Consider the following 11,929-nt stretch of genomic DNA (forward strand, 5'->3'; position numbering starts at 1 on the left):
TAATAACTTTTTAATATACATGTCGGCCATATTGGATCCGCCATTTTAAATTTTGCAATTCTAATACTAGATTCGTAATTTGCGGTCCAAATAACCTTAAGTTTCACGGCAAGTTTCACGAAGATCGGAAAACTCCTTCTAATTTTGGCCAGGTTTTTGGCCATCCGGACCACTGTGCGTCGCTGTGCAACAATGTTGGGATTTTTCCAGATTGCAATCAAAGTCACAAGCCCCGAAGCTTTGCTTTGCAACAATGTTACCATTCAGGAGGCGTCTAGGAGACAACAAAGTGGCAAATCGAGAGCAATTGTAAATTCAACAAAATTGCAAACCTGAAATATTGTTATTGCAGCGATAACGAAGGGAAAATTTTCCAGAAAATAAAGGGAATAGAGGGGTATGAAGGGGGTAGAGATACATAGAGGGTTTCCCTTACCACGCTATCGTTTCTAGGCGGGTCGAGGCCACGTGGTTGGGCGTGAAAGACCGCGCACTGAGCGCTCCTGACGCCAGCAGGCATCGTCGCTCTCACGGTTTCACTTCCCTGTTTCGTAAAGAGCATATATTCCTCGAGTGGCTTCATGCCAGGACCTCCGTTGATCGATACCACGACGTCTACAAGAAGAGGGTATCCGTCATTTCGAATTTGCAATGTGGCTGTTGATCGTTTTGTCTAACATAAGAAAGACAAGTATTCCGTTAGAACAGTGATCCAACGTCACCGCGGATGATCGTTCGGGGACGGCAGACTTTTTTTTATCTTTTTTTCATTCTAGCAATCGGACTTGGACGTTAACGTGTCACTCACTGCTGAGACAGCCGGTGTATCCTTTGTACACGCTGAACCGAGAGTCCGACGTGTTCAAACCGCCCAGTTGAATCTCCGTCACGCCTGGAGTGTCGTCTTCGTCGTCGCCAAGATTCAGCACGGGGATCGGCAGCAGCTGGACCGGTTCGCGGTCGATCTGCAAGGAAGAATACGATGGAACGATCGTTGAGGAGGATTAGGATCCCAGAAGGGGAATCAACTATTAATTCCTCGAGAATCAGAAGAGCTAAGCGAAGGAGACGTTTCTTTACCTCTCAATTTCGATCGGTTTCTTCTACTTTAGTTCTAGATATCGAAAGCATTTTTAATACTTTTATTTCTTTCAGGTCTCTTAGCCACCTCCGACTCCCTAATAAGGGTCGGTGAGCGCGGGAGGGGGGCGGTGGTGGGAACGCATAGTCTCCCCACCACTTCCTTCAGAGGCGCAATGCAACGCGATAACAGGGGCCACCCCTTTCACCTTCCGTTAATCCTTTCGGGACCGGTCGTTAGGACGCGGGAGGGGGTGAGTGGGAGAGAGTGCTCCAAGAGATTATCCAAAGGTCGGTACCTATGCCTGAAGGCCATACCCGACCTCACCCGAAGGTGACGGGTTTGTAGAACGACAAACGGGCGCCTAATAACTGATTATTAGTACCATTTACCACTGGTAGGGATTCTTATTCTAACGAACCCACACAGGCCGACCGGGAAAGAAAATGGAAAGACAAGCCCTCTCCATTATTACACTTCATCGAGGCAAGTACTCGGAAACCTCGTAAAACTCTAGTCTCCAGCAATTGTAAGGAGTTTTGCTGTACGGTCCTCTTGTTCTGGGAAGGTCTAGCACCATCGACCACCCCAGGGGACGGATCCCTGCGGGAGGGGGTGGAGGATGAGTGGAGAAGAGGGCGGAGCGCGAGCCAGACCCCGCCCACCGCGCCAGCCCCTTTAGCCTCCTCCTTAGCCAATAGGATTCAATCCTCCCTCTTCGATCTCCTGTTGCAGACAGCGTTAAGACCACAAGGTCCCAACGTCTCTCGCCCTCTGGTAAAAATATTTTCAACCTACCAACAGGGTAGCTGTATGGTTGTCGCGAACATAGTAGACACTGTGACGAGCCCCGTTCAGGAAGTTCCTGTCGTTCAGTCGCACTCCGTACGCGGAACCTTCCCTGTCCTCCTCGAATATCAGCTGGCCCTCCGACGTCAAGGCAACCAGGAGGTAGTAGCTTCTTCTGGAAGAAACAGTTTTCGACAGACATCCAAGACACCCCCACAGGGGACTCCCGAGTCGTTAGAAGGATCCATCGACTCGAGAAAAGGAACAGCGAAGGCTTACTTGTTCTCCGTTTGCAGGAGCAGAAGCGACGTGGTGTGCTGTCGAAGCTCGTTGGTCGAGAAAGCCAGTTGGACCTTCACCTGGCTCACTTCCCCCACGATGTCGAACTCGCGCTGAAGAACGCTCTCGCCGCTGAAGTCTGCTCCCTTTTCTAACAGAGAATGTAGACTTCGTGTTATTGGGAAGTTCGGAAATTAACCTTTGCAAGGAACGAAGATCGAAGTCTGACCATTTTTTTTTTGTTTACACCATTGAATTCAGCGTTTAAAACCATATACAGTAAAGACCCGGATAAGTGCAAGAAAATCGGGACACAAACATTCCAGTTATCCAGTCGAGGACGGAGAGTGTAAGAGATAGAGGTCCGAGTTAGGTTAAGATTATATTACACTTTTCCCTGTGTGGTGGGGGATAAGAAGTAATCCGTGGTTGTCGTAGGAGGCGACTAAAAGGGACAGGAGTGACTGCGGGTAGGCCGGGGCGTTAGCTGACCCTGGCCATGATTCCCCTCGGGACGGACCACTAGGATCACGGGGTCCTTCTGGGGCGCGTGAGGGTTGGGGTGGGGAGGGTCGGGGCGTGCCGGATCATGCCTCCGACGATCCTCCCTTACCGGTGTCGGCATCTTCTTGCCCAGTCTGCGTGGAGACCCTAGGTTCTCCCTCGAGAAGCCGAGGTATGCGTAATGCATTTCCCCACGATAAAAAAAAAAAAAAAAAAGAAGTGACTGCGCGTAGTGGCGCCCGCAGTCCGGTGGGGAGGCATTCCGCTCCGGAGACGGCACTCCACCATTGAATGGCGGAGGAGGCGCGGGGGGGCACCGGTAGCGTTCGAAAGAGATCCCGGTGCCCCTCCCCAAAGCGCTGAGGCCCGCCACCGTGGAGTTTTAGTGGGTATTCCCCTCCTTCTGAGGGGCGAGTTCCACACAAGCCCCTCCTTTCAAGAGGGCGTGCGTACAGGCATTTATCCAGTCAATTCTGTCTTGCACTTAACTAGTCTTTACTGTATCTACGTTTCAAGCTTTCGTCTCGATAACTACTTGTGTCTAGTTTTTGTGGCGTTTTGTGCCCTTCCCTTAACATCGAACCACGTACCATCGGCACAATTCTCCCCAAAATAGGAGGTCAGCTCGCAGTTGCACGAGGACTCCTGTCTGCCAAAGTCCTCTGTACAGATGCCCAGGTTCTTGCAAGGCACAGCGTCGCACTTCATTTGGCAATTGTGCAGGACCTCTCTGCTGCCTTCGTGGTTCGCCTCGTTAGCTAAACTGGGCAGGTCCACGAGATAGTCCCCTATCATCAGACCACGAAGACAGCCGACGTACCCTTTGATCAGCATTCCCTCTTTGCCAACTCTTAGAAGATCGTCAGGGTCGAAGCCTCCTAGATTCACCTATGTAAGATGGCTGATCATTGCGTACGTTCGGTACAACTCGACGGGCCGAAATCTCACCTGGAAGTAGTCGCTGGGCGGAGCCGGAGGCCTCTGAGGTGCCAGGACCTCTTTCTCAGGGTTCGTCCAGGGCTTGTTGGAGTAGGTGTCCAGCAGGACAGGGGTGGCGTTCAGGGTAACGTTGTACTCGTTAACGTGCAACGTTGTCGACCTTTCGTTTCGGATTATGGCGATCTGCACGGAGATCCCCGTGTTTGCGCCTGGAAGAGGGTCGAGGTTTGGGTTAGCAGAGCGTCTAACAACGAAGAAGAGTTTAATCTACCTGGGTATTCGACGGTGATGTTTTTGATCTCGTTGGCAGCGTTGAAGAGGTAAACGATGCTCGTCCCGTTGGAGATGTAGAGGTGGGCGAAGTTGTTCAGGTGGTCGTTCGCGTAGAGAATCAAGGAGTGAGTGTCGTAGGTTCTCAGGTTGATCAGGATGTTCTGCAAGAGTATAGTCTTCATCAACTGTTTCTCTTCGTCCTGTTCATCCGTCCCGAAGTAGTTCTTCTTCAAGAAGGCTGCTTGCGACGTGAAGGTCAGAGCTTTGTTGTTTATGTCTGCGTAACGATCGATGAAGAGAGTTACTTAAAGGGGATCGAGGATTAAGATAGATGGTGTGAAACTGGGTGCGGAAGCTTACTCCTTTCGCAATAGGTGCCAAGGTGAGCCCACCTGTTCTCGCAGACGCACTCGAATTTGCTCCAGAGTTCTACGCACCTGGCGCCGTTCTCGCACTTATTCGGTTGGCAGGAGGGTTTGCAGTCCTTTATAATCTCGGACAGGTGGACCGACATGTAGCTGTGAATGTCCAGAATCTCACCGTTCACGACTAGACCTCGAAAACAACCGATGAGACCCTGACGGACCGAGGAAGTCCTCAAGTGCTCCCTGAAACGGAGCTGGACATCTTTAAAAGTTCAAAGTGGAATCTTCAAGCCGCGTGTGTAGTTGTCGATACTCACGCGGTAGCTCCACCGATGAACATGGAACCCTCGAAGGGTCCGAACTCCTCCTCAGGGAGCAGGTCAACCATCTGGAACTCGGTGTTGATCATGAACCTGACATGGTAGTCGTTGTAATCGATCCAGATCTTCTGCCACTCGCCGTTGTTCAGTTTTCGTACGCTCTTCACCTGCAAATCTCTCACGGTGCCAGTGTTCAGGGTAAAATTGAACGTCAAGCGGTACTCCGAGGTGAGTGCCACCATGAAGGACGGATAGTTGCTCCTGATCGGTGGTTGGTACAGCAGAATGGCTTTCTCGCCGGTTGTACGAAAGCTGAAGGCTATGTCTCCTTTACGCCAGCCTGGTACTTCGATGTAGGACTGCGAGGTTGTGAACGTGACCACGTATTTCTGCGTGTCTAAACATTTGGGACAGGGTTGGTAAAGCTAAGAGGCTATCGAAGGGAAATATGTTCAGTTACCAATAGAGTTATCAACTGAGAGTTCTACATTACCAGTGGAGCGAGCTGCTCTACCTTATCTAACGTTACCGGTAGAGAATTCTACCTTACCGAGCTTTACCGACAGGATACTCTACCTTACCTAGCGTTATCGGTAGAATTCTCTACTTTATCGAGTTTTTCCGACGGAATATTCTACCTTACCTACGACAGATCAACTACTCACTCGTCTCAACGCATTCCAACGGGCCCAAAGTGACTCGACCTTGCGCATCCTCCTCGAGATCTCTCTGTTGCAAGAATACCATCCCTGTGATGCCTAGGGAGTCCGGGGTTTCGTAGTAACCTTCATCCGATAACCATTTTCCAGCGTTTCCAGCCAGAACATCGCAGTTGCAGCTCAGATTCGAGTCAACGCAAGTCCTGTTCACTGAACAGAAACGTAAATAACGATTTAAGAAGACTGTCTGCGTAAACATTCAGGGATCAGAAGACCAGCAGTTCTCTGGATCTTCGATGCTTACTTCCGCAAGGACAGGAGCCCCTGTTGACGTTCCCAATGTAGTCAACGGTAGTTCCCTTCGAACTCAGGAACCAAGTGGCACTGTGCAACTCCAAAGGCGCTTTGTAGCAATCATACTTGACATACTGGCTGCAGTACAACGAATGTGAGATCAACTCCTGGAGCATCTCGGCAGTGAACTGTCTGTACTTGATGTTGAAGGAGAAGTCAGATTCGGAAATGGATCTCACGTCGACCTGCGAGGGTAAGTTATGTTCCACTATGGTTTTCGTGGAGTCCTCGATGGATTGAAATTCGCATTTCACGAGGGCAGGCGGAAATCTGCCATTTCCGTCGATGTCGATCTTGTAGACGTCGTCTAGGGTGTAGCCTAGTAGAGCTAGCTCCTCGCAAGTCTTTCTATATTGAGCTGAAAGAATTTACTTTGGCTGCTGAAAGCATTTCTCCGATCTCCTAGTCGATCTTCAGGATTCACTCACCGAAATGACAGTTTTTCCCCATGTACCCAGTGTCTGTGCAATCGCAGGTGATCCTGTCCTCCTTTACAGAGCATTTGCCGCCATGCTCGCAGGTGTTCGGTCTCGTGCAGGGGTCCACGAACTGGCAGTTGTCCAAGGCAACCTCTCCGATGACTCTTTCGGTGTTGACAACGTATCTAGGCTCTATCCTCTCATCGTTCACTCGTATTTCTCTCATGCAGCCAACCAGACCTGGGCAAAAGCGCGACGTCTAATACTTGTCTATATTATGTCAGTTTTCCAAGCTTACCTGCGTTGCTTTTCCCACTCCCGATGATCACTTTGTCGCCAAGCTCGAAGGTCATGGAGAACAGCTTACTCTGCTTGTTCCTGTAGTCCACCAGGACGCTGAGCTCCCCTTTCGTGTAATTCAACTCAACCGCGTGCCAGGATGTGTTGTACGGTGGAAACTTGACGGCAGCCGAGACCGTCACGTTCTCCAACAACACAGGGATCAGTTGGAAACGGATCTCGTCGTTGACCAGACGAAGCTGGGGACGTAGAAGACGATACTTATGTGCTTAGGTCAAATCGGAGTATATTCTCAATTTTCTTTAGATCTTTTAATTTGTTCTTACTATAAAAACGGAGCATTCCATGTCCTTTACTCGACAAGTGTTCCTGTACAGTTCCTGCGACACTTATCGAGTGAAGGACAGGGAATGCTCTGTTTCCATAGCTGGAATACTGTTTAATTATAGTACAATCTTAATCGCAGAGATAATCACGTGACAGTTATCGAACTCTGGGGCGACACTTAACGACGATTGACCGTATCTCGATAACGGAGCGTCCAATTGGAAAATGGCCAAGGACTTTTCGGTTTCCTTTGGTGGGAGTAATTAGCATCTCTCACCTCCCAGTATCCGAGGCCTCGATTGCTCTTCACGTCACCAGACGCCACCACTGCCACGGGCTTATAACTTTTGAAATCGAAATTCAACTTCAGCGAGTCGGTTCGCTCTATCGGCCACCAAATATGGCTACCAGCGAAGGGATACGTTATCGGAATTACGTCGACGTCTGCCTCGTAATATTCAGGCTCCAAGACGCCGATGTAGTGCACCATGGGATTGGATCGCTTCAATTCGTAGATGATGGACTTGTCGTTGAAGAAAACGTATTTCAGCGAGCCTGAAAATAATTTCAGGTCGGTTAATAGCAATTTTCACCACCTCCTTCTCCCACTATTTATCTTTATCGTTACCTCGAAACGAAGGAAGGGGACGTATAGTATTTAAAATTATTAATTCGAATGCTACGAAAATAGATTTGTTTATTAATTGAAGTAAATAGACGGTTCGAGTTAGTAATTATGATTTGCACCTGCGAAATTATTGTGCGAAAGGAGACCCTTCTTCTTGTGCAGCTCGGGCCCGCCGCCGATGTAAATTTCAGGATCGATGATCATATTGTAATTTTCTCCAGGAACCTCCAGCACTTTCGTCTCGTCGTCCAGGCTGACGAACACCAGGGTCCCGTTGTGGAATATCGTGAGATTGTTCCAGTGGTTCGCAGTGATGTAATCACCGAGCACCGTGGCAATTTTCGAGTTGTGCCCGAAATCTAGGGCGACGTGCACCGATCCATTCACGATGGAGGCTGCCACGTAGTGCGGGGTCCCATCGATCTCGCCAGACGCGTAGAATAGGGCTGAGTCGTCCCACTTTGTCTGCGAAGGGCACAAAGGATATTCTTTCTAAAGGTAAAGTAATTCCAAGCGTTTGGTTCGAGTGTGCTCTTCTTGTCAAGATTTGTTTTCTTGTTCGTTCGTGTTTGATGAAATCTGAGTTTAATTTATCGCATACCTTGAACGAAAGGCTTATCCTGTTGACGGATGAGTGAACTCTGTCTTTCCAGTCGTACACGCGAAAGGATACGTACGACGAGCCTCTCAGCGTTAAAATTGTAGCCGCTGGAAAAAGATTGACAAAAATACGAAAATTATCGAAATTTGCTGGACAATTTGCTTTAAATTTCAATCATAGATCGAGCATCGTGTTTATAATAACTAGACTGCGGATTTTTATGCATTTTACGCGAACAGTATGGAATAATATAAAAGAATATTGAAAGTAAAGTTCATATTATAATATTTGCAGAATAAAATATATTCGTTTTTGGGTTCAATTTTTACGGGCACGTTTACAAAGATTTTGTTTTGCATAAAGATCCGCAGTTTAATAATAACGCTTATTAATTTACATACTGTACACATCGCAACGTTCTCCCTCGTACTTTGTCCCAAAGCAGTCGCAAGTCAAACTGTTGTAGTGATTCACGCACTGAGTGGAAATGAAGCAAAGATTCTCTCGTGTCCTGCATCTGAAATTCCCCGCGTAAATCTCTGAACCATTATACTAAAATATTATTAAAACTGACAGCGAATCGTCATTGCGCGGCGAAAACGTGTTCGTGTTCGATAAGTGTCGCAGCGTTGTCCCCGCTATTTCTAGACGCTTTCTTCCCTCCCTTCGGTCCATAAGTGTCGCGTTTCGTCCTGACTACAGTAAAAACCAAATAAGAGCAAGCCAGGATTGACTAAATTGCTAAACGCAAGATGACAAATGTAAACAGAGAATAGAAACCTCGATTGGATAACTGCAATGTTTGCGACATCGTAATTGCGACACTTATAAACTGCAGGAAACGGAGTTCCCTCTCAGTGACGATTCGCTTTATTTCGTCTAGTGTCTCACTTGTCGATGCAGCCCTCTTTCACGTTCTCGTGCTTCGTGGCGATCAGAGGTTGAATGGGTAACAGATCACTGGCTGATTTCCCTGAACTGAGAACCATGTCTCTTATGCATCCCACGAAGGATTCTATTATGTACTTCACGCCGTGCAGCCGCTCTTCGGAACTCAATCCTAACGAAACATGCATAATTCATACGGAAAGTGATTCGGCATTCATTGTCCATTGGGTGTTTTCCAATAACGGAAAATTGAAAGAATTTAGAAGATTTGAAATTCATCTGAATTTCGTTTCAAGTTAGTTGAAAATAAAAAGGAGATTCAGTTATCACCTCCAATAAGGACGACAGACGCGAGTTCCTCGGAGACTCCATAATTGATCACGTGTTCCAGAACTTTGAGGGTGGTCTCTTCCTGTTTGTCGTCCACTCTGGCGATCAATTTCGCACCGTGGACGTCTATCCTCACCAGAACGCTGTGCCACTCGTCCCTGTTCAAGCCCTCGCCCACCGTCAAGCTAGTCGATCGTTTTCCAAACACGTGGACAACTTTTAATTGACCCTTCTCGACGATCACGTACAGAGCATACGGATCCAGACCCTCTGGTCGATCCTTGACGCTGTGGTAGACCAGCAGACCGTGCGGTAGCTTCGTGCGGAACTTGAAGGATATCTCGCGGCACAGTCTGCAATTTCGAATCGTTGTTAACACTTGGTCAATTCACTGTGCGGTTGTACTATATAGCTAGAGTGGATCGCTCACCTGAGTTGGAACGGTTTGATGCCACTGCCGTCAAGCTGGATGAACGTGTTGCTCTGGGCGAACATGAAGGTCTTCTCGTAGCCAGACTCCATGAAAGTTAGCTCCTACGAAAACATTTTTAGCGTATACATCACAATTTTGTGACGAGTTTAACGTTGAGTTTTGTGATCGATTTAGTGATTAACTTTGTCACTCACCTTTCCTCTTTTGTACTTCGGTACAGGTGGTCTCGTCGGTACAGTAGGCGAGAACGTTACCCTCGGAGTGGTTGTAGGAGGCAGCGTGCTTGTTGTCCCAGTGCTCGTCACAAACACACTCGCTTTTGTTACTAAATAAGGCGGCAACGTATCTGAAAACGACGATAAAAAAGATGCTCGAACATTGCTTGATATTCTCAACAGAGACTTTCAAGAGAAAAAGAAAAGAAAGAACAATATTGAGCAGTCCAGTACGTAACTCAAGCTTCGATTAATCGAACTTCGATACCAGATTGCCGAATATTAATCTTCGCTTCTTTTTCCATTGAAACCCAGCGGAAGAATCCTAAGTAATTGAATTTTCTCACGTTCAGGACCGCCTACGCAATAGTGGAGGCACTCAGCTTCCGAGTTGAAGCGATTCTCGTTCCCAAGACAGCCGCCATAGGGGAACACCCTGCATTTTCCCTCAGTCTTGTTAAACGTCCACTTGTGGACGTACTGTTTGCACGGACCTGGCTCAGTTTTCACCAGGCACCTGTCGGGAAACGTTCTCTTGGTCGTGGTGAACGCGTCCGTATCGTCGGACAGGTCCGTTTCCGACGATTCGGTTAGGTTCGCCAGGATCATCGCGTAAACGTTCGCCCAAACGAGGACCCTGAGGATCCGTTTGTTGTGGTCGGTCATCGTTGTTCGTTCGCTGAAAATTCGACGATGTCTCTCTAATTCCTTTCCCTCTTCCTTAGAAACGTCCTCGACCAGTTTGCGCAAACAAGAGAGCGCCTTTTGGGCATGGAAGATTATTCCAAGTGGCATTTCATTTTGACACGTGATTGTACAGCAGTATTCAGGAAATAAAAATAGAATTTAGTCAGAGGATGAATTCTGTGTCAAACAGCATTAAATCCAATCAAACATATCATGGTGGACCAATTTCTGTTAAGAAGAGATGCATTGGATTATTCTAAATCGTTTTCTCATTGAATCGCTTCGAAGAATTCACTTCAAACGCCGTCAAACAATGCACACGAGCCACTCAAATTTTATCCAAGCAACTCCACTTGCATTAATTAACGCATGAACTTGGAAAATATCTTCCATGCCAATCGACTAAAAATTCCACAGCTTCCACACAATTCCAAACACCCCTCCCCTCTTACGATTCACGTCTCAAACTGGAAACACGTGATCCGTTGCGTTCGAAAGTACGCATCACCCCTGAAATTCTCACGCGCAGCGATCCCATGCATCGTGTCCATGCCACGGCCCATTCCGGAATAAATATTAAATGCAAAATAATGGCGAAGCAGTGCAAAGAGCTAGAAGACGGGGAATGTCTCACGTGGCAGCCAGTGACAGTTTTCTGCGTCCAAACCATTGAGGACGCACGAATCTGCGTACCTTGACGTGCCGTGGTCCAAACGAGATCGCGACTAGCCAGAGGACAGGATGTGACGTCAGAAGGCCCCCGGCAAGCACGGCGGCGAGTCAATTGTCTTCCTTCGCACTGACACACACCGAGGGATCCGATCCCACACGAACGACACGCGCTCTGTCGCGTTTAGAGACCGCGACGACCGCGTCCACTCCTCCTTGTTCGCTCGATGCCTTCACCACCTTCTCTCCTCCGAATTCATCCTCGTCACCGACTCAAGATGATTCGAACAGCTAACGACAGACCGGGGGAATCTCGTGAATCATTTCTCAGGGCGAGCGAACGCCGACGTTCGGTTTTTGGAAGCTACGATGGCGCGTTTAGCGAGGGGAGGTGCAGTTAAAAATTGAAGTGCGGGAGTCGGAGGAGCGTGGGTGATTTTTTGGGGCAACAGGGGGGGAAATAGATTTCTTGGAGGGGTAGGATCTAGGTGAGGAATATTTTCTTATTTTTCAGGAGCCACGATTTTCCAAAAGAGGAATATTTTGTGTAATTTTATTGGAGAAGCATGGAGGAAGCGTGGTTAACTTTTTTGGGGTGATAGTTCTCTTGTATCTCTCTATTTTACGTACGCCACTTTTAAAATATTTTCTTATTTTTCAAAAGCCTTAATTTTTCAAGGAAACATTTTACAAAATTTTATTAGAGAAGCTTGAAAGAGCATTTAATTTTGTTTGGTGTAACAAGGGGATGATAGCTCCCTTTTATCTCTTTATTCTACATACATCATATCCTAAATATTTTCTTATTTTTCAGAAGCCTCAATTTTTCAAGGAACCATTTTACAAAATTTTATTAGAGAAGCTTAGAA

General features: G+C 47.7%; 2 protein-coding genes across 17 annotated transcripts in view; both read right to left on the reverse strand.

Moving 5' to 3' along the window:
* LOC128880339 (zinc finger TRAF-type-containing protein 1 homolog) overlaps nt 1-11,929 on the reverse strand; it is a 179,752-nt gene that overhangs the window by 44,921 nt on the left and 122,902 nt on the right. The window lies entirely within an intron of this gene.
* Nucleotides 1-11,929, reverse strand: part of LOC128880330 (axotactin) — a 21,085-nt gene that overhangs the window by 4,768 nt on the left and 4,388 nt on the right. For 14 of the 16 annotated variants that reach the window (XR_008457796.1, XR_008457797.1, XM_054130303.1 and 11 more), the window contains 23 exons: nt 11,085-11,351; nt 10,052-10,383; nt 9,684-9,835; nt 9,487-9,590; nt 9,057-9,409; nt 8,730-8,898; nt 8,240-8,355; nt 7,839-7,945; nt 7,357-7,702; nt 6,887-7,164; nt 6,281-6,521; nt 5,992-6,222; nt 5,514-5,921; nt 5,216-5,419; nt 4,548-4,947; nt 4,226-4,473; nt 3,864-4,142; nt 3,602-3,801; nt 3,244-3,541; nt 2,150-2,300; nt 1,880-2,045; nt 809-965; nt 437-615 (listed from right to left, as the gene is read on the reverse strand). Coding sequence is in view for 14 of the 16 variants with exons in the window: in XM_054130303.1 (XP_053986278.1) it covers nt 437-615; nt 809-965; nt 1,880-2,045; nt 2,150-2,300; nt 3,244-3,541; nt 3,602-3,801; nt 3,864-4,142; nt 4,226-4,473; nt 4,548-4,947; nt 5,216-5,419; nt 5,514-5,921; nt 5,992-6,222; nt 6,281-6,521; nt 6,887-7,164; nt 7,357-7,702; nt 7,839-7,945; nt 8,240-8,355; nt 8,730-8,898; nt 9,057-9,409; nt 9,487-9,590; nt 9,684-9,835; nt 10,052-10,370 (5,106 nt within the window). In the remaining 2 variants the exon portion in view is untranslated. Of the gene's footprint in view, nt 1-436; nt 674-808; nt 966-1,879; nt 2,046-2,149; nt 2,301-3,243; nt 3,542-3,601; nt 3,802-3,863; nt 4,143-4,225; nt 4,474-4,547; nt 4,948-5,215; nt 5,420-5,513; nt 5,922-5,991; nt 6,223-6,280; nt 6,522-6,886; nt 7,165-7,356; nt 7,703-7,838; nt 7,946-8,239; nt 8,356-8,729; nt 8,899-9,056; nt 9,410-9,486; nt 9,591-9,683; nt 9,836-10,051; nt 10,384-11,084; nt 11,352-11,929 lie in introns of those variants that run through there. The other 2 variants (XM_054130305.1, XM_054130314.1) reach the window with 2 other exon arrangements.

Source organism: Hylaeus volcanicus, chromosome 7 (genome assembly GCF_026283585.1).
Source record: "Hylaeus volcanicus isolate JK05 chromosome 7, UHH_iyHylVolc1.0_haploid, whole genome shotgun sequence".
NCBI classification, from domain to species: domain Eukaryota; kingdom Metazoa; phylum Arthropoda; class Insecta; order Hymenoptera; family Colletidae; genus Hylaeus; species Hylaeus volcanicus.